General features: G+C 39.9%; 2 protein-coding genes across 5 annotated transcripts; one reads left to right on the plus strand and one right to left on the minus strand.

Annotated features, from left to right (window-relative positions):
* Nucleotides 1-660: 660 nt before the first annotated feature.
* Nucleotides 661-7,801, minus strand: dnai4 (dynein axonemal intermediate chain 4). Its single transcript, XM_036522604.1, has 17 exons — nt 7,618-7,801; nt 7,172-7,337; nt 6,851-7,032; nt 6,648-6,760; nt 6,331-6,487; nt 6,011-6,150; nt 5,714-5,884; nt 5,443-5,628; nt 5,022-5,173; nt 4,792-4,878; nt 3,941-4,092; nt 3,203-3,360; nt 2,780-2,895; nt 2,466-2,564; nt 2,104-2,330; nt 1,683-1,836; nt 661-705 (listed from the first exon to the last, which is right to left on the minus strand). Exons 1-17 carry the CDS (start codon nt 7,665-7,667, stop codon nt 661-663), a joined length of 2,355 nt encoding a protein of 784 aa, XP_036378497.1. The 5' UTR covers nt 7,668-7,801.
* A 605-nt stretch (nt 7,802-8,406) lies between these two features.
* On the plus strand, nt 8,407-17,819 carry mier1a (mesoderm induction early response 1a, transcriptional regulator). Of its 4 annotated transcripts, XM_036521246.1 has the most exons (14): nt 8,407-8,432; nt 11,850-11,877; nt 11,970-12,115; nt 12,481-12,666; nt 12,911-13,040; nt 13,315-13,379; nt 13,467-13,539; nt 13,704-13,855; nt 15,285-15,366; nt 15,587-15,681; nt 16,124-16,152; nt 16,266-16,312; nt 17,146-17,273; nt 17,479-17,560. In XM_036521246.1, the coding sequence occupies exons 1-14, from the start codon at nt 8,424-8,426 to the stop codon at nt 17,482-17,484; spliced, it is 1,176 nt and encodes a 391-aa protein (XP_036377139.1). In that variant the 5' UTR covers nt 8,407-8,423; the 3' UTR covers nt 17,485-17,560. The 4 variants fall into 4 exon arrangements, with proteins under 4 accessions (XP_036377139.1, XP_036377136.1, XP_036377138.1 ...); XM_036521243.1 differs by lacking the exon at nt 16,124-16,152 and having other exon boundaries at nt 16,185-16,312; nt 17,479-17,819; XM_036521245.1 differs by lacking the exon at nt 16,124-16,152 and having other exon boundaries at nt 17,479-17,819.
* Nucleotides 17,820-19,799: the final 1,980 nt, after the last annotated feature.

Genomic DNA, 19,799 nt, shown 5'->3' on the forward strand with positions numbered 1-19,799 from the left:
TTCCTAGTACAGGGATGATTTTCTGTTTATTGCCCTAATCTTGCAAAGTGTTCCATAATGAGGGTCATATAAAGACGCTAATTTACCTCTCATCACAAACAGGTCAAAGGTCAGTCACAGCTGAATCCATGTTCTCTGGGTCCCTGCTTATGACTTCATCAACACAGCCAGCAAAGCCATCAAGGAAACAGATTTAACACTACTGAGGTGATCATTTGATACTGAGGTGTGTCAACAATGGTCTCAATATTAGAATAATGGTCTCAAAATTTAAACCTTTACTCAAAATTATACAGCAATATGCCTCTGAAATAATGTCAAATTTATGAGTGACAATATGCATACATAATGACTCATGACCTTTTCATTTCACATGACTTCATACGAGACTTTTTAAAATGTTACACTTCTTTACTGTGGACATGGAGCTAAATGAAGATGCCTGTTGCTGGGTCACTGCAGATAAGGTGCACTGTAATCTCATTGTTATTCACCAGAGGAGACTTTCAGGCTGCCACTTTCCTGACTGACCAGATATTACTGCCATGACAATGACAAAGTGGACTTGGTAATTGTATCAGCATTTTATTAAAAATACATGGCACACAAGCAGCATGTCCCCAAATCCTGGTGCCTGTTGCCCTTGTGCTCTTGTTACACCTAGCTTGAGAGGGATGACCTAATGATATCTTCCAACACATCCACCTGCAAGGAAAGAAGATATGACATGAGGTACCTATCACATGTAACGGGAGATTGACACATTCTGCACACAAATGTAATTATCTTGATCAAGAACTGAAAAAGGTAAGCAGTAAGTCTGCACAGTAAAACTCATATATTAGTACTGGAAACATGAACTGCAACCAATTTTGGTATGTTTAAATGACAAAACCCTGAATGGTGGTGATGCATAACAGGTTTTAAACACCAGGATGAATCACACTATAGGCAAGCTCTGGATCCTTTGGAAGCCACAGTGCAGTATAGGCTAGAGAAACAAAACTAAGGCCATTACGCAAGCCGGTCTGCATCCTCTGCACCCCCTATCAGCGAGGCAGATGAGTAGCTTTAGTGGATGCCTTACTGCCCCTCGGTGTTGTTCTGAAAGCTGTAGGCAGTCATTTATACCAGCCGCTCTACGCACTTTTAATGCCTCAAGATAATCTGCCTTTTTTATCCATTGGTCGCACAGTCCTGGTGATCTGATCGGATCAGAGTTCTAGGTCTTTTATTACACACTAAAGTGTGGTACTGTATCGCATCTTTTGTTTTGCATTTATGGCTCCTCTCCCCTTTTGCACTGTACTGTAGTTTTAGTCTCGTATTTGTGGTTCCTCTGTTCTTGTAAATCTTTTTTGACAAAATAATTTCCCCATGAGGATCATATCATGGGCACCTATGGCACTAGTACTAATAATAACTGATGATAACTGTTCAGAATACTGTACACGTTACATTATGTCAAATACATACAACTTCTACATTCATTTTACTCAAGAGTGTATAGACCCTGTGCGTACAAATTAGATATCTAACTAAATCTGTCCGCATAAAATGCATATAAAATGTACATGAATGAACTGTATGTGTAATTTCTGTGTTGACTATGGCTGTGGAATGAAATTTGAGATTCTATATGGTAATGTCTCACATGTGGATTGTATGTGTCTCTGGCTTACCTTTGTGTCCTCTCCCATGTTCAGGTTCTTCAGCTGATAGACACCAACTTGGCCTTCACTGTCCCCCACCAGAACACAGTCTGTTTCAGTGGCAAACAGCAGCGAGGTAAACTTCACCCCTGGGCCAGCCAAGCTCACGATGGTGGGGTCCAAGCTGAGAGGACACAAAATGCTTTAGATGCAAATATTGGGACTGACATATTAACATGTAATGGATATGGACATGTGGCACTGGCTCTCATGACTACCATTTTTACATGCACAAACCGAAATATACATGAATTGTAAAGCAGTGACATCCAAATGGCTTGAACTCATTTTAATACCTTGAAGATAAATGCAATAGCCTTGAAATGATCTTCTGCATTCCACCATGCACAAAGAAGAAACACAAGATTTTTTTTTGAAGGAGGGCTCTCACATGCTGATGCTCAAGTCCCAGATCTCCACCCTGTCCTCGTTGACTGTTCCGAAAACTGTGGCGCACCTCGGCGACCACATGACATCAAACACGGCCCTTTGGCCGGAGGTGAACCCCAGCACAGGCTGCAACAGATCCTGCCTCCACAGCTGGACTGTCCAGTCGGACGAGCAGCTGAGGAAGACATCCAGGCAGAAGGGGGACCAGGTGATCCTGTAGAGCGGCCCCTGAAAGAGACAGAGGTATTGCTAGCCTTAATACAAGCATGCTGTAGTCCTGCATGATGAGGGAACATTGCTGTAAATATTCAGCTCTACATAAGGAAGAGCCTGCTCAGAAAATGAGGTGTAAATCCTGCTTACATCGTGCCCTCTGTATGTCTCCAGATACTGTTCATTATATGCACAGGAGCACTTATGAATATAGCCTTCTTCTGTGCCAGCCAGGTACAGGATTGTGTCCTGAAAGAAAGGAAAACAAAGTCAGAACTATAATAACAGGTGCAGAACAATACTTGATAATTGCCCTGCTATCTGATAACTACTTAATTAAGCACTGTCTTGAATATTAAAATAACCCCTTATCACCTGGCAGATTCCCCTATCTTTTTTCTGGACTTTTACCGACAAAATGATTTTCTGTGAGTAAATCCGTGACTGTGACCAGTGACACCTACCTTAGGATGGAAATCGAAACACAGCCCAGGTGCCTGTCGGGAGATCTGCACCTCACCCTTTCCCTCCTTTTCCTCCGCCTTTTTGGATTTGTCAGTTCTTTTCAGCTTCATCAGGTCTGACAAAAAACCATGGCTTTAATTTGAGTGCAGCAGTGTAGTATAATGGCAGGGTTTGTAACCAAAAGGTTGCTGGTTAAGCTTCCTGCTGTGGTACTGCCATTGCACCCTTGGGCACAAAACTTAACCCAGAATTACCTCAGTAAATATCCAGCAGCATAAATGGACAACTTGTAAGAATTGTGACCTGTGTAAGTCGCTCTGGATAGCGCGTCTGATAAATGACAATAACGTAATGTCCTGTTCAAGTATGCCGTGCTGTGATGTGAGTTTTCTAAAATGTGAAGGAGAAGGGTAAGGGTTTACCAATGCAATCAAGGCCTTTCCTCAGGAACCATTTGCAGATCCTTCCATCCGCAGACACCGAAATAAGAGACTCTCCCTTGTCCTCCCCCATCATAGCTCTCTCCATCTCAATCCACTTAACCTGCCACACAGGGCCCGTGTGTTTGTGGGTGGAATCACTGGAAAGCAAAGACACAGGTTAGACACTCTCTCATCAGAAAAAAAGGTAATTGAGTTTACTTTCCAGTATATCTGGACTGTGTCTAAGAGAAACTGCCGATGTGGACAGTGTGTACCATTTCTTTTACATAACAACATAATTGTCACTGTCTTTTCACAGCATGTAACATGTGGCATCATTTCCCTCAAAAAGTACATTTGTGCGACATTGATTTTTCATTAACTATTGAAAATATAAGGAATATACTCAATACTGACATATCCCATATACTAGACATATCACTTATTGCCACTTTCATACATTAAATTATCCACTACAGTATGTGAATTTAATGATGACACAAAAGCAGAAATAATTGCTACATCTGTAATATTTGACATATTTTAAAGGGTTTGAAAATATATTCCTTATATTGATCTACATTTCATATTTTATCATTTCTTCATTTTTGTCTTAGTTTAATTTCTTAACTTTATTATTTATTAATTTACTTTTCACTGAATTTAATTAATTCAGTAATTTTTTATGGTTGCATAACAAATTGCATTGACTATGACCCTTCAAAGAAACAGCACCACCTGCTGTCAACAACTGGAGCTTTTTCTGCACTCTGAACATTATAGGTTGCTATGATCCCGTCATTCATTCCTACAGCCAGCTGGCCTCCACTGCTAGAAGAGAAGTCCAACGCAGTCACGCCACTCTCGCAGGGGAATATTCGCTCTGGCCACTGGTATCAGAAGAGAGACGCAATGGTTAATATGGTAATACGATGTGCAGGCGCAACACATGTTCTATTGCAATTGACCAGTCTTCATGGTTTGTGGATCGGCTCATCTGGTGGGCACTGTGGCACGGTATGTGCAATTCCGCTCATGTGAAAAAGAGTGAGATGCCCTTCAACATGGCCTAAGACACTGTCTCTTAGAGAGGGCCTCAGTGTTTATGTAATTACAACTGCATATTTGTCGATATGGTTTTAATAGGGATCTGGACTGAATTATAATCGCTTCATTCAGGGCTCCTGAGTGGTTCATTTGGCAGAGCACTCATTTTAAATGCAAGCTGAGCAATACAGCCTGTGGTCAAAACCAGCCATATCATCTGGGATTAATGATGGAGAGCCCACAGCTTTGTTCCACTGGGGATAGGGTGTGTAAAGGAGGCATTTGGCTTGGCTTGCCCTGTGACTCATGGTAAGAGCAGTATAAAGCAGTAAATTTACTGACCACAAAAAAGGTGTGTGACAAAGGCAGGAACAGAAAAACAAATAAACAGTAATCACTTCATTCGAGTGGCTTCAACAAAGACTTCCTACACAGAAACCTCTGTTTGTGTAGGGGTCTTATGCAATTAGTCAAAAACTGACTACAACAGTTTTTGACAACAAAAGACAATAAAGCACAACTAATAAAGTAACTTTTCATACCATGGGATTCTTCAGAGACCAGCAGCACACCAAACCATGTTTCTGGTCTCTAAAATCAAAATGCCCATATCCCACAGCCAGAATATCCTGTAAGAGAAAATGAAGTGCTCAGAGATACAGTAAGTACATTAGTTCATGCCCACTGTTGGGTCCCAGTGAGAATGGGACCATAAGCAGAGCCAGCAGGCAGCAAGCGGTGTTAGACAGAGAGGACACATAAGGTGGTGTACCGGATTTCGCTTGTTCCAGGCCATGCAAGTGACATTGAGGCCGATGGTCAGCGAGCAGGTATACGACCACAGGCGCTCTAGTGCTGGTGTCAGGGTGCCCTCTTCCTTCCCCTCACTCTTGCTCACAGCCTCGTATTTCTGTGAATAAGGATCTGTGCAACATAAGGACATTAAATGTAACTTACCAGATGAAATCTCAGCGTTCATTTGGTAAAAGAAAACATACCAATTCTTTTTCCCGAAGGAATTCCATTGTGTAATTTAAGCTTGTGGTAATTTCCCCATCACTTTACCTCGGTATATAAAAGGGATGTTTGCAACATTTCTGCAGTTTTCAGTTTTACACATCTGAATATGGCCTTATTCAAGGAAAGTTTGTAATAGCATGGGTAATAATGTACACAGCAGGGTCAGGAGTCACCTCTCAAGACAGGAAGTTGCCTATAGGCAGCCTGTTTAGGTTGCAAGATGTTCTCCAGTAGAATCCTCTCCATTACAAACAAGTCCTGCTGAAACTTCTCAGACTGGAGAATCAGCTGAGGGTCTGCTTCTTCCTCACTGGTCCCGGTAAAAGTCTCTGTCTCTATGTGTGAACTGGTGCTGCTTTCTGAAAAGCAAAGATTCACAGTGGTGCCACTAAGCAAACGACAGCTTTAGAGCCTTATTTAGTCTTATTTAAAATAAGTGGTCACCTATGCTTGCGTTGCTGATGAGAGATGTATCTCTGTCCGAGCCTCCACTCGTGGTGTGTCTGTGGTCTGAGACAACCTCAAGGTAGCCTTCTGTGTCTGGGGACTTCATGGTCTCGCCCACTCCAATGGCAGAGAAAGTGTCGTACATGTCCCAGGTAGTTGCTACAATACCTGTGGTAGGTGGTAGGTTGTGCATTAAACATATGTCAAACATCCATGTAAAACATAACAAAGATGTCACTTCAAAGTTCTTGCCAAACTGTGGCCAGCACAATCAAGGGGAAAATATATGCTAACCGGCATCCACCATGGTAATCCTCTCACTCTGGACTTCTTTCGTTTTTGGGGCTCCACTGAAAGTCTGCATCATTCTTTCCACATATTTGTCATTCCCCAGTCTGTTTTTACACAGCTCAGTGTATGCATTGTTTCTCTCTCTGCAAGTAATAGAGGAGAAACCAACTGAGAAATTCATTCAGTAACACCTGCACATCCAAATGAATATTGATGCCAAATTTTTATTTACAAACAGTAATTAGGATGTCATTTACATGAAATTTTGAATCACTGATCAACACATGAATCACCGCATATGTGAGAGTAACACGTGTACCTACTTCACGGTCACAGCTTCGTCTGAGTCTGCAGCCACAGCGACTCCAGGTATGTCCAGCAACCAGATAGTCTCTGTTTCAGTTAAATATCTGTCCACTACAGCATCCAACATTTCATCGCTGATGTGCTCCTTCACCTCTTCCCTCCTAACCTGTACTTCTGTGTAAACATAAGAATAAGAACAATCAGGATAAAATATTCACCAGGCTTTTTCAAGCCTTTTTCTAGGCTTGAAAACTAAACTTTATCAGCACTGTGTAGTATACCCACAGGCAAAACTATTCTCAAAGACATTCTAAGAGAGAAAGAAAGTCTTTACCGGGAACGCTAAGGGAAATGTCATGCTTGGAAGATGGATCCTCAGCTTCGTCAGTCATTGATTCCATGGTAGACTGGCTTGATTTCGACACAGTACTGCTTCCAAAAACTGACCTGAAAGTCATGCATCATTCAGCCACCACCGATGCGCATAACTGTAATAATAATTACAACATTTTCCATTACAGAAAAACACGATACTACCTGGTAAAGGGCCCAGCAGAACTTGCATTGGTAGTTTGGCATGTGGTAGAGAGGAAATCGGAGGCAGTGGCGCTGGTAGTGTCGTGTGCTGTGAGGATTTTACTCTGTTTATGATGCACAACACCAGGCTCTGGGTTGTAGAGCGGACGAGGGGTGACATCTTTGCCATGGTCATCAAAAACCTTTTTAGAAATCAAAACACACCCATATGTTAGCCAAGCAACTACGCATGGTCAGAAACTATGTTATATTTTATTTTATCGTCTTTATTTCTAGTAGACAATTGAGGTGAATGTATGTTGTGTGCGGGGGATTTATTACCTGTAAAACACGCTTAGCTGGTTGGCTTGCGCTCTTATCAAGAACTTTGCTGTCTCCGGCTAAACTGAAACTTTTTCGATTTACTGAAGCGGCACTCTTGGTATTATTTGTGCTTTGGTTGACTTTGAGTATTCCAGATGTTGATATGTTTGATGCTTTGGAGGATCTAAAAGGAAGCAACTGATGTCAGCTTACGTAACATAGTAACATAGCAATAGTAGCTTTCCAAAGTAACTTATTTAATTGTACTTTGGCAGCCATAAAGGCAACATAAAATGGTTGCTTCAAGTAATTAGTGCGTGTATAGTATAAATATAGTATAGTACTGAGGTAGCTAGCAAGTCATAATATGGCTGAAAGTAACTGTTCTAGATAGAGCTGCCCTACAACGTTATCGTGAGCTTGGCATCAGAGAGCTGGCAAGATAGCCTGGAAAGTTGACTTACGGAGATACTTTAACAGTTGGCTTCTTCAATTTCGCTGTGGAGGTAGACATTTCAGAAATACATTTGTTCGAAGTGCAAAGTGAGAAAACGAAAATATTGTGCACGTTAACCTGGTTGATACTTTGCTATCTGTATCTTACTGGCACCCAGTTACTTGACAACTTCAGTCTTGTTTAAAGTTACTATGGCAATCGATATCACCGCCCACAACAGTTGACTGCGCAGATGACCCAACGGCTGCGTCCAGGACGTCATGCTGCGCAGAATTCGGCGGAGATTCACTGATACGTACATGGTATAGATTGGCTGGAAATTACACTGCGAGCGGGACGAGCCAATCAGATCATGTCTAAGATCAGCGACTCCATACTCTACAACAACCGCAGCACGCACACAAGTATACATGTAGCCATATCGCTAGCCAGCTGGAGTGGTTTAACAGCTAAATCCGAATAAAGCTGGGCATGTGCATGAGTCGCCATGCAAACTACCCGACCGTCTCATTGCAATCCATTTGTCTCGTCTAAGTATTCACAATCAATTTCGCCAGCTAACGAGTTACATTTGCAAGCAACAACAGTTAACCCACGTATGACTGCCAACTCGTTGTGAAAATACACAAGTGGGACAAGCACGAAGCCGAAGTCGGTCTCTTTTGCGTCGCTTGTAGCTGAAAACAAAATGCAGAATGCAGAATGATTGCAATCAACCCGAGTAAAAATCGCATGACGTCATACTACGTGAGGTGGGGAGTCCATCCGGGAGCTAGTCATGACCCGCATTGTGACCCTTTTAGCATAGCAAATATGGCGGAGGTAAGACGAAAACTCAAAGCTTGATATAAATATTTTTCATAATAGCAGCTGCTCATTTTTTTATTGCTGTTAGAGCGCCAGAGTGAAGGAAAAATAAGTAATTTATGTAGTTACATTTCTTGCTAAATAAAACAGTTATGGGTAGTTTGATTTAAAATATGTTTGGTAGCTAGCTATTTGCAAACTTATTTATGAATTAGCTAGCTAGCTAGCTCACAAGCTAGTGAGCGAGCTAGCTAAACAAAAATTATTTAGCTTGCTAACGTGTGAACCTGTTCACAGCCTTGATCGCCAATTATCCCCGTGTTTCATTTTCTTTTCGTTTATTTTGGTTTAGAAGTGTTTGTCAAGTGTTTTATTCATATGTTACGTTGGAGATTCATATCTTGCCTGTTTTGTTAGCTCGCCTGCTTTCAGGCGCGCTTTTCCATCTTACGAGCTTAAACTTCCAGTTTTATTACTCCAGTACTAGGCCCTCCGTCTAGCTTCACAGTAGTGTCGGAAACAACTCGTCAAATTTATACACGTTTTACTTTCGCGTAACTTTTCCAGAATTTAAATTATAACAAATACAAAGTCGTGTAGCTAGATAACTAGTGCTTGCAAGACTCGCATTGCAACTGGAAGCCACCTAGCTAGCTAGCCATCCAGTTCGCTTGCAAAACTGTGGCGTAACGTTAGCTAGTCTAGCTACTTGATTACCGCCACAACGTTTTAACCGCAATGATGGTTAGTTATATTGGGTTGATGTATTGCACATTTACTTTTTGGAGAGAGAATAATTTCACATGTTTTAAATATATTTGCAGTGCCCTGTAGAAATATAAAAATTGGGCTAATTTCACGTGAAATGGGACCGACTTTGCCATGACCCTCTGACATTTTCTTTTAAAAAGTTGGCACAAACATTAGTAATTGATAGATTATAACGTGGGCAAAATTACTCCTTCGTATTGTGAATTATGTACAATATGGCTAATTGAAGTAGTATTTCTGTAATTATATGCATAACCCTGGATATTTAAATTTTGTTTCATCAACACAAGATGCATAAAGTCTGTCATTTTATAGCTCTTGTTGTGTGGTGACCTGTTACATTTCTGGCCATTTTTTTTAATTGAGCACAAATTTGATTTTCTTAAAAGTAACGACATTTCTTAAAAAATATTCTACAGACTACAGACTTGATCGCAACGCATTTTAGAGTGGAACTTCCTAGTTCGAGATATTGCTCATGTCCTCATATGGGTGGTAGTTATTAAGGTTATTCAACAAATAGTATACGACTGCCAACGCCCATTACTGTTACTCTTGCCTTTTTTTCCCACTGGGTCTGACTAAAAGGACTACCACTGAGTACTAGAACATGTCATATTATCTCTCGTGCATAAACCGAGACGTTACGATGTAGAGAATCGTGTGTAGTGTACACTTAATCACCTAAATGCTATTTTTGTCACACGTTAGTCTTTTATCTAGCATAGTCAGAGCAGTGGGATTAAGTCTGGGTCCAGAAATACAGCATATCACAACGCTTAGTTTTCTTATCAAGAAAAACTGCAATGTGTGGTACACATGTAGTGTAAGACGGAAAAAAAAATGAAATGCTCCATTTCTGTGTATTCACGTTATGAAGTTACCAAACTGATCTGACAAAGAACTACATTTTTGATTCATTCCGTTAGGAAGAAAAGAAATTGAAAGTTTCGAAAACTGCAGCAGTCCGCATATTGAAATGCAGAAGCAGCAAAATTTATTTAGCAAATGTATGAATATAGAGAAATGCCTCTATAACTCTCCATGTCCATGTGTACCAGATTTTCTGGTGACACCTGGTAGGCAGGTATTATTGTGTCTTCCTTCTCCTAGTGTCTCCACGTAGTTACTTGGGACTAAATCATATGGTGGAGATGTAGTACTAAACGAAGGGGCTTTTTCTAGTTCCAGCTCATTTTGAATGTGCGTAGATGACCTATATCACCATGGCGTAATAATGGAGAAGTGGCGTTAGATATTTTAATCAGTCTGAGGAAGATGTCACGTCAAACCGTCAGCCCCTTTCAGTTGTGCCAGTGGTCCTAGCTTGAAAAATGGCCGGGTGTTTTTGGTCACTGAATGCTGTATTTTATATGGGTTTTTCCTCATGTGTGCTCATTTGCTGTTAGATGAATGGTGCATTGGAAATCATATCATAGCCTTCATAAGCGTGGGCAGTATCTCTACAACTGCAAGGGGGCTCCCTCTGGAATTTTGCTGTGCTCATTCACTAAAGTATGTTGAATATCATTGAAAGATGAACACATCAAAGACTGTGCTTTGTTAATATTATTACCATATTTAATAATTTTGAGAAGTAAATGTAAATCAAATTCTCAAATGTCTAAAAGAAGACTTTAGTTATAAATCTCAAAATTAAAATATAAATTCAAAATTTGACCGACATTTGAATATCCACATTACAAACACAGATGAACCCACTTAACATCACCATGTTTAATCTCATAAGCTTAATGTGTGTTTGTGTGTTTTTTTTTTAAACAAAGTCACTGCCACTTACTGTTGGTTTCAATGATTAATAGCCTCAAAATCACAAAGAGAACCTGTTGTCGCCTTCAGAGTAGTCTGTTTTCAGCTTTTTGCTCTTTAATTGTATAGTTTAGAATAATTAACAAGTATCTAGTAACCATACTTAGCTGTAGAAACTTCAGCTGTCCTAGTGTAAATGATTTACTTAGGTACAAAAAAGCAAAGTGATTCGGTTAGCTTCGGTTGTGTCTATTGTGCCTTTTAAAATTATGAACAGCATAGTGTAAATAGTGTATCATTTCTGAGGGTGATGGTTGGTTTCTTATTAGTTACCTCTGCAATGAATATATAGTACAGAATACAGAGGGTTTTGTATGCTGCTCAGGTATTACATAATGTTGAGAAATGTTTATAGCAGTTGACATACATAAAGCACTGTTTTGTATATTAAAATGGCATGATGACATTGTGGTAAATCACACTTGTTATTGAATACGTTGGACTTGCCAAAACTGGCATTTAATAATGTGATAGTAGTAAATTTATAATGTAAAAATGTATACAGTGAAGTTTAGTTTATTGTACTGTATAATACATGAGTAATTGTGGTAAAAATACCGTTCTTTGTACTGATGCATGGTGGCGCATTGGATAATATTGAAACCCTGTTAAAATGTTCAAAATATGTTGAAATATTTTTGATTTGCACAGCCGAGGGGATACTACATGGGCTACACTGTGTAGGTGCCAACCTTAAAGAAATCATAGAGGGTTATACCAAAGCAGGACCCATTTCTTGTATGGGTTTAATTGTTGTAGTTGATTGTTAAGCAGCAACATGTCACTTAAATGGTGATTTTTGCATGTTTTAATGTATAATTTTTTTTCCAGTCCTCCTTTGGGAGTTCGAGCCCAGCAGGTAAATATATTTCTGCCTTCAATATTTTTATTTAGTGTATATTTTATTTTTGTTATTCAAGATGTCCTGAATTCTCATTCTCTGGAATGCAGGAGATTCGGCTGGCTCAGACGACCATGAGTTTGACCCATCTGTAGAGATGCTCATTCACGATTATGACGATGAACGAACCCTAGAGGAAGAGGAGATGCTTGAGGGAGAAACTAACTTTAGCACAGAGATTGATGATCTTGCTCGAGTAAGTCCAACCTGTTCTGATAACTAGATATTCTAGAACAATACAGATAAATGCGTCGTTGCATTTTTATTTGCCTTTTGAAAGTGGAAGATCTATTCAGAAGTACCTGTAGAGGTTGTCTTTAGACTTCAAGTCAGAATGGGAGGCCTGTTTTTTTTGTTTCTTTCTTGTACTTTTTCTTATTAAGTGCAGTCCCCTGGCAGATGTGAGAAATAAATAGCAAAAAGTTATCAGTAGTTTAAATTTGACTATTTTAAAGGTAAAGTATATTTCAGATGGCTTAGAATTCAGCTGGAAGCAATGTAAATTCCATGCAATAAAATGTTTTCAGCCAGGTGGTGGTGTTTGCTTGCTTTGTTCTGCAGGAGGGTGAAATGCCCATTCAGGAGCTGTTGAGTATGTATGGCTATGGTGGTGGGGGGTCCCCTGAGGAGGAAGAGGATGAGGATGATAATGAGGTTGAGGAGGATGATGAAGAGGAGGAGGAGTATGTGGAAGATGTGGAAAACGATGAGAACAGTGGCAGCACCGGTGAACTGAAAGGGACAATGGTTCGTATTCTGTTGAGCACAAAACTTTGGTGTGTTAGTGACATATATTGCATGAAAAGTATAAAACAAAAGCTCATCGTTCTTCTGACGGTATCGAGGTGTTTCCATGAGAAAGTTTCTTGTGGTGGTATATTTTTAAGTTTGAATGCAGACTGTAAGGAAATCCATTAGTGACACTTCCTGCTTGCCTGTAATTGAGTAATTAAAGACACTCAGGTTACCCTGTCTGAAATGTCTTCTGCAGGACGAGAGAGTGAAGGATTCCTCCGGGCAGGAGGATGAGACTCAGTCGTCCAATGATGACCAGACTCCATTTGTCACCTCTCATGACACCGCGGAGCTGATCCGCCCGCGGCGGTGCAAGTACTTTGAAAGTATGCAGCTTTTCACTGTCACTGTAGTATCAGATGCTCACATAAGCGCATGCGATTTTAAAAGGAAAGATCCTGAAAAGTCAGCTGCAGCATAGCAGCAATAAAAGTGTTCTCTCAGGCATGTTCTGTGAGCTGTCAGTTACTGTTAAAATATGGCTTTAATGGGGTAGCCTGCTCATTTCCACATTATTCAAATTTGAAATGACATGCTGCAGAAGGAATGTCAGAGTGTGCACTTGGATTTTGTCTTGAAAAGGCAAGTCTGTGATTTCAGGTAACGATGCTGAGGAGGAATCTGAGGAGGATGAGGATTATATTCCGTCCGAGGATTGGAAAAAGGTAAGCACTTCCAAGAGTCAATAGTCATTTTCCTGAGTGTGATCTCTTTTAAATGCATTCTAATTTGGTGTGATTTGTGCCTTTCAGGAGATCATGGTGGGTTCTATGTACCAGGCGGAAACTCCGTCTGGGCTTTGCAGGTATAAAGAAAATGAAAAAGGTAATGGCAATCAATAATAAACAAAAATTAATCATTTAAAGAACAATTTCTGTTTATCTGTAAAATAAACATGTAAATAGCAGTGTATTTACAGATTAATACAGTGAATGATGTGCCAAAATGAATGGACTTCATGAACTGTATTCTCTTTTTCTCACTTACAGTGTATGAAAATGATGATCAGTTATTATGGAATCCAGAGTTACTTCCTGAAAATGAAGTGGTGGAGTTTTTGGCTGAGGCTTCAAAACGTACTGGTGAGGAAAAGGGAGTGGATGCCATTCCAGAGGGTTCCCATATCAAAGACAATGAGCAGGTACAGCAGAAGCATACATCTCCATCACCTTATACCAGGGTTCCAGACTGCGACCATTTAGTCGCATTTTGCGACCATTTTTGGAGACAGCGTGACTAAATTTTATAAGTAGGTGCACCAGTGCGACTTGCAAATATGCCCGCATATGCGACCATTTTTTGAGTGTGCCAATTAGAATTTCACATGGTCGCATTCGTGCGAGTGCATGATGATCATTAGGCTGTTTTGGTGCCCCTCCAGCACAGGTACTGCGTTAGCCATTTGTGGTTGAAAGTAGTATTTTTTCTTCTTCACTGGTTCAGTCGGTCTCTCCCTGCCTGCACCTGCACTCTCCCTGCCTTTACATGCGCACTGATGACGAAAGGCGCGAAACAATCCTGTTGTATAGCTGTTACCGTGTTCCAAAGCTGAAGCGGTCTATAGCTGATTATTGTAACCCTTTCGCACGCAACTTATTTTTTGTTATGTAGAGCGTGTTATGTTACATGGTTCTTTATGTTTTATTAGCGTTATTAAGCTTCACATAGTTTTCACTGCCGCATTTGCTGTATTTTTTAATGTTAAATCTCTGTTTCCTCAAAACTAGAATTAGCTAGAATTTTTCCAATCTCATGTTGTAATCGCACCGGTTTTAGCATACGCGCTAAACGGCTAATCACACCGGTGTGACCGTACGTGCGAAAGGGTTAAAAAATAAAATGAGGAGAGAGAGGACGAGGCTGGTGGAGAGCCAGAGCCAATGAGAGGTCTCAGGCACAACTGATGGTGAGAGTGCAGGTGCAGGCAGGGAGAGACCGACTGAGCCAGTGAAGTACTACTACTACTTTCAACCACAATGGCTAACGCAGTACCCGGGGTTGCGGTACGAGGGAAACTTAATGTTCAGATTAAAATATTTTGCAAATATCAAGTCTCGAGTCACTGTCAATCTGTACATCAGTGCGAAACTAGGGTATGCAGAGACAACTATTTGTCAGCATGCAAGGTCACTGATTAATACCATGCTGTACCAAAAAAAAGGGTGCGACCAAATCATGTGCTGTTGCGACCAACTGAGAAAGTTGGTAGCAGCAGTGCTACCAGTGGCAAAGATAGTCTGGAGCCCTGCCTTATACACCGTCTTTATCCTACTGTTTCATAAAGAGCTACTGACAGACCATGCCAGTGGCGCTGTATTTGCTAACATTGTTAAGAGTATATGATTCATGTAATCATCATTTCTTTTTTTTCCTCTCTTGGGACTTGAATTGTCAATGAGAATGTTACTTGATTTTATGAAGGACCCTTGTGTTTGGAAAGGTGCAGTAATATAAATGGTACATTCTACTAGTACATGTTCTCAGACCTTTATTCAAAAGATCTAATTATCTATTTCATATTTATTCTTATCTGTTTTCACTAATGAAAATATATCTCACGTGTCTTTCAGGCCCTTTATGAATTGGTCAAGTGCAATTTTGATACTGATGAAGCTTTAAGGAGACTGAGGTTTAATGTAAAAGCAGCCAGAGGTAGGCACTGGTTTCTGTATTTCCTCCTTTTATGTATGTTATTGTTGTTATTTTAAAATATAGTGTTGAAAATCAGTCCGATTGGTGTGTCCTGTAAATGTTAATTGTTTAGCATTAAAGTGTGACAGTAGCTGGCTTGTAATTTCAAGAGTCTGATATTTTATCCATGCTGAGTTGCTTGTGACTGTCATCAAAGCTTTAACGTATTTCTCTGCTACAGAAGAACTGTCAGTTTGGACAGAAGAAGAATGTAGAAATTTTGAACAAGGACTAAAAGCTTATGGAAAGGATTTTCATTTAATACAAGCAAACAAGGTAAAGAGGACCAATCTTAACGACTTTTTTCAATCTGGAAACATGGATACTGTTTACATAAATCACTCTGACAAAAATGACTGAAATTATCTTAGTAGTTTGAGTGGGTTTTGTGAAGCAATGACAGTGAAATAATGTTATTTCTTGATCCATCTCCTGTAATTTGCACAAATGATGCCATTATGTGATGTGAATTAATATAAGTACAGTATAGAGAGTATAAGTATATTTGTAGTAGTGTTAACATCTGTTTCTAACATTTTATCTGGACTTTATTTTGAAGTGTAAAGTGAATTGTATTCAGTGAAGCAAGTAATTAAGTTTAAAATTGTATTTGTAATTGTAAATATGAATTTATAATGATTATAAATGTTTCATTAGAGTGAAAATTAAAATGTTTGTGTACATGTACTCATACTGTGCTGTTTGTTTGTGTTTTAAGGTGCTGTTTTTATCACTGATTCTTCCTAGGTATTTATTTTGTGATACATTAAATTTTTCAGGTGAGAACTAGATCAGTAGGAGAATGTGTGGCCTTTTATTACATGTGGAAGAAATCTGAGCGTTATGATTTCTTTGCACAGCAAACCAGACTTGGGAAAAGGAAATACAATCTTCACCCAGGTGTTACGTAAGTGCTTTAATGACAGACATTACAGCAAAATACCGTTTGGTTAACGTGTTGTAGAAATGGCCAGTATGGCTTTGGTCCCATTTGAATTTATTGCGACAACATAGCTTTTGGCATTGGTTTTATTCTGCGGAGTGTGAAAGAGAAATAGAAAAATATAAAGTCAGTTCTGATCAGAGAGATTCTTTTGTATGAATGACGGCAAAATCCCAAAAGTTTATGATCCAGGAGTAAGTTCTTAATTGCAGTGAAAAAGTTAACTGTACGTTTGCATTCTCATGTTAAGTAATCAGTGACTGTATGCAGATGGTTTGTCCTGCATGAGCTCTGCTTCTTATCACACATCAGTACAAAGACTTCCCAGTTACCATTGCACCTTGTTTATTGTGCACCATATGAAACTCAGTTTTTATTTTTACAATATTCTATCTTTACTTAATTGATTTTTTTGCAGACAGTTATCATCAGCAGTGTTTATTGACTGCATACTCTAGTAATTGTTTTAAAAGGTTTTTCATAAGATTGGATACAACGTACTTGAAAGTCAGTTTTGTAAACTCACTGTAAAAAAAATCTGCATGACTGCAATAATTCATATTCCTTTAATGTATACTGTATAGCCTGACTTTTATAAACACTGTCTGCATTGTTACATGAGTTGATAGGTAAAGGTATGAACAGGAAGCATGCTATATCAGTGAAGGATACAGTGTCTTCACGTTTTTTTAATTGAAGTGTTTTTTGCCATTGTTGACAGTGGGGCCGAAAGCCGGAACTGCTGAGTGAAAACAGGACTGTGGATAATGACCTGTGTGTGGTGGATTGTTTTACAGGGATTATATGGACCGGTTGTTGGATGAGACAGAGAGTGCTGCCTCTAGTCGGGCGGCCTCTCCTCCTCCCACCACCTCCAACAGCAGCACTAGTCACTCTGAGAAAGATGACAGCAGCAACCAGAACGGTCAGTACTCCTCATTCTCCTTTTATAGGACCAAGCCTGAAATGATTATAGATAATATATGCAGCGTAGTGTATTACTGATTAAATGCCTACATTGGCATTGTGAATATGTTGTTTCAAAAGCTGAAGTTTCTTATGTGAACCACAAATGCGTTTACTTTTCTGTACGCTGCACCCAGCCTCATGCTGTCCGGTTTGTGTCGCAGGTGTAGTAGGTCACGGCACCAGTGAATCCTTGTCTGGTGCGAACGACATGAAGAGCGAAGGGATTCAGACAAACGGGCCCCTCCACGCCCAGGAGGGCCCGGCCACGGACAAGGACACTAACGGCTGTACCAGCGCTGACGCCCTGAGCGACAGCAAAAGGGACTCTGAGGAGCTGGAACACAGCGGCAAGCAGGAGGAGGCCGGCTGCGAAAGGCCCCTGAAGAGGCGCAGGACGGAGAATGACTCTGTGGGAGAAGCAGACCCCCCCAGCGGCAGCAGCACACGCAGAGCTGAGGACGAGTGACACCCTTCCCCCCCCCCCCCCTCCCCCAACCCATCCCAAACCCCCTCACACCACACCGAGGGCCACCATCCTCCACTTTTATATCCCAAAGTAATGCGTCTCCCACCGATCGGGAAATGGCGCGTTATTTCCTTTTGAGAGACCTATCGAGATTTTAAAGAAATGTATTTCTTATTTGTATTACAAATGCTCGGTTCATATTTTTGTATGTGAAAGATATTTATATTTTTTATGAAAAGTTTGATGATAGTGATTACTCTTAAGCCATTCAACAAGAGGCGAGTGAGTTTGGCAGAACAGCGGTCTCTCACAGTGAAGGAGGCATGCTGGAGCTTTACAGGCATACAATGTTGCACTTTTCTACTCTCGTTTTGTATAAGAGCGTAGCACCACAGCTACATGACATCAAAGCAAATAAGAAACTCAGATTCCAGGAAGCCTTACCTACACCCTCTTTTTCTTATAGGAAAAATGAGCCAATGGGGATCCCCAAGGTTTGTTTATGTGACGTTGACATCAGTGATGTCCTGTATATTGCTGATTATGGGGCAGTTAAAATACAGAACCGTATTTTTCCAGATTCTTTCTAGACTGACTCTTTCCTTTCTTTTTTTAGAAAGAGCTTATTGAGCTTTTTGTGTGTGAAGTTTGTATAGATTTCTCATCTTGTACAGTTCATATACTTGATTATGTAAGAAGCAAAAATATACTAAATTCAGATCTGAATCCGTCAGCATTTACTTATTTCTTACAAGTTGTCATTTATTTGTGTTGCCCTGAAAATGGACCTTAAAATGTGCTGTTGAGTTTAACATTCCTTCCTGGGTTAAGCAATGTTTCATTCTATTTTTGTGTGTGCATTGGACAAAACGTATTTGGCCATTTATTTGCTGCATGGAATGGACTGCTAATGACTCCATGAAACATGTGGATGTGGCTCGGTGCAATACCTCTCATTGACCCTAAAGCACTGCGGAGAGTGTAGGTTCTGTGAAGTGAGAAAATGTTCACTGTGCAAGATGATGTAAACATTGCTGCTCTCTAACCAGCTCGTGTGTGGTTGTTAATTGGTCACCACTAGTCCCCTGGCCTGAAGTACCTGACACTTAACGCACTATGGCCTTGTGAGGCTCCTTTGTACTCTGAAAATGCTGTCTCAAGACATTAGTTTGTTGCTGTCTGGATGTTTTGAAATGGTGTTGATATTTTGTACTGCTTTAACTTGCATCCACAAATTGTTTTTGATTAATATGCAGTTTGTTGCAAAGCTTTAGTCCCTCAAATGTTGACCTATCGTTCTCTTTATCTTCAGTAAAAGTTTTTTTTTTTCCTTTTTCAAAAGCTGAAGTGTCTTTTTTTCTCCCCCTTGAATGTGAATAGAGGTAGACTAGGTATTTTTAGTGATTGTGATAAGATTTAAATGAATAAATATCAATGATTCAGTACTTGATAGTTTAGTGTGCTTTTCACTTAAACACTTCCTTTGTTTTAGTTCTTTGGTTGCTGTTAATGACTATATTACACTTTGTTAAACTGCATTTTCTAGACTACCAGGTAAAGCTTTGCAGGCCCTTTCTAGCTATAGGGCAGATTGGAAAGGAACAAAGCTTATCTCAGGAATCTGACCAAAGACAGTATGAAAGATCGACACCTAGAGAAACTAGAGGAATACGTTTAAAACAAAGGCTTGTATTTTTGGGGTATGGTGTCACGATAAATCTGATGAAAATTGAAGCCATGTGATATGTTAAACAATATATATATATATATATATGACTTATTTACATCAGTCTGTGAAGATCAGTTCCAAATCAGTATAAACTTTACAAGTTTCCTCCTGCTGATACATCTGGCACTAAACATCTGCAGTAACTAACTACAGTAACTGCAGTAACGTGAGTCTTGTATTTTTCTGTGGAAAGTTTTACAGTAGACAGACTACATATATAGATCCTGAGAAACGTATATGTACACCCGGCATGTTTTCAAAGAATTAGTCTGATTCAGAATCCTGAT

Source organism: Megalops cyprinoides, chromosome 2 (assembly GCF_013368585.1).
Source record: "Megalops cyprinoides isolate fMegCyp1 chromosome 2, fMegCyp1.pri, whole genome shotgun sequence".
Classification (NCBI taxonomy): domain Eukaryota; kingdom Metazoa; phylum Chordata; class Actinopteri; order Elopiformes; family Megalopidae; genus Megalops; species Megalops cyprinoides.

What these genes read in the sequence shown, in the direction of transcription:
- dnai4 (XM_036522604.1), bottom strand. Translation starts at nt 7,667, where the DNA reads ATGTCTACCTCCACAGCGAAATTGAAGAAGCCAACTGTTAAAGTATCT. An exon ending in CAGCTAAGCGTGTTTTACAG is followed by an intron (nt 7,033 to 7,171) that starts GTAATAAATCCC and finishes ATTTCTAAAAAG; the next exon opens with GTTTTTGATGACCATGGCAA. An exon ending in GACGAAGCTGTGACCGTGAA is followed by an intron (nt 6,151 to 6,330) that starts GTAGGTACACGT and finishes TATTACTTGCAG; the next exon opens with AGAGAGAAACAATGCATACA.
- mier1a (XM_036521243.1), top strand. An exon ending in GTATAAAGAAAATGAAAAAG is followed by an intron (nt 13,540 to 13,703) that starts GTAATGGCAATC and finishes TCTCACTTACAG; the next exon opens with TGTATGAAAATGATGATCAG. An exon ending in ATATCAAAGACAATGAGCAG is followed by an intron (nt 13,856 to 15,284) that starts GTACAGCAGAAG and finishes CGTGTCTTTCAG; the next exon opens with GCCCTTTATGAATTGGTCAA.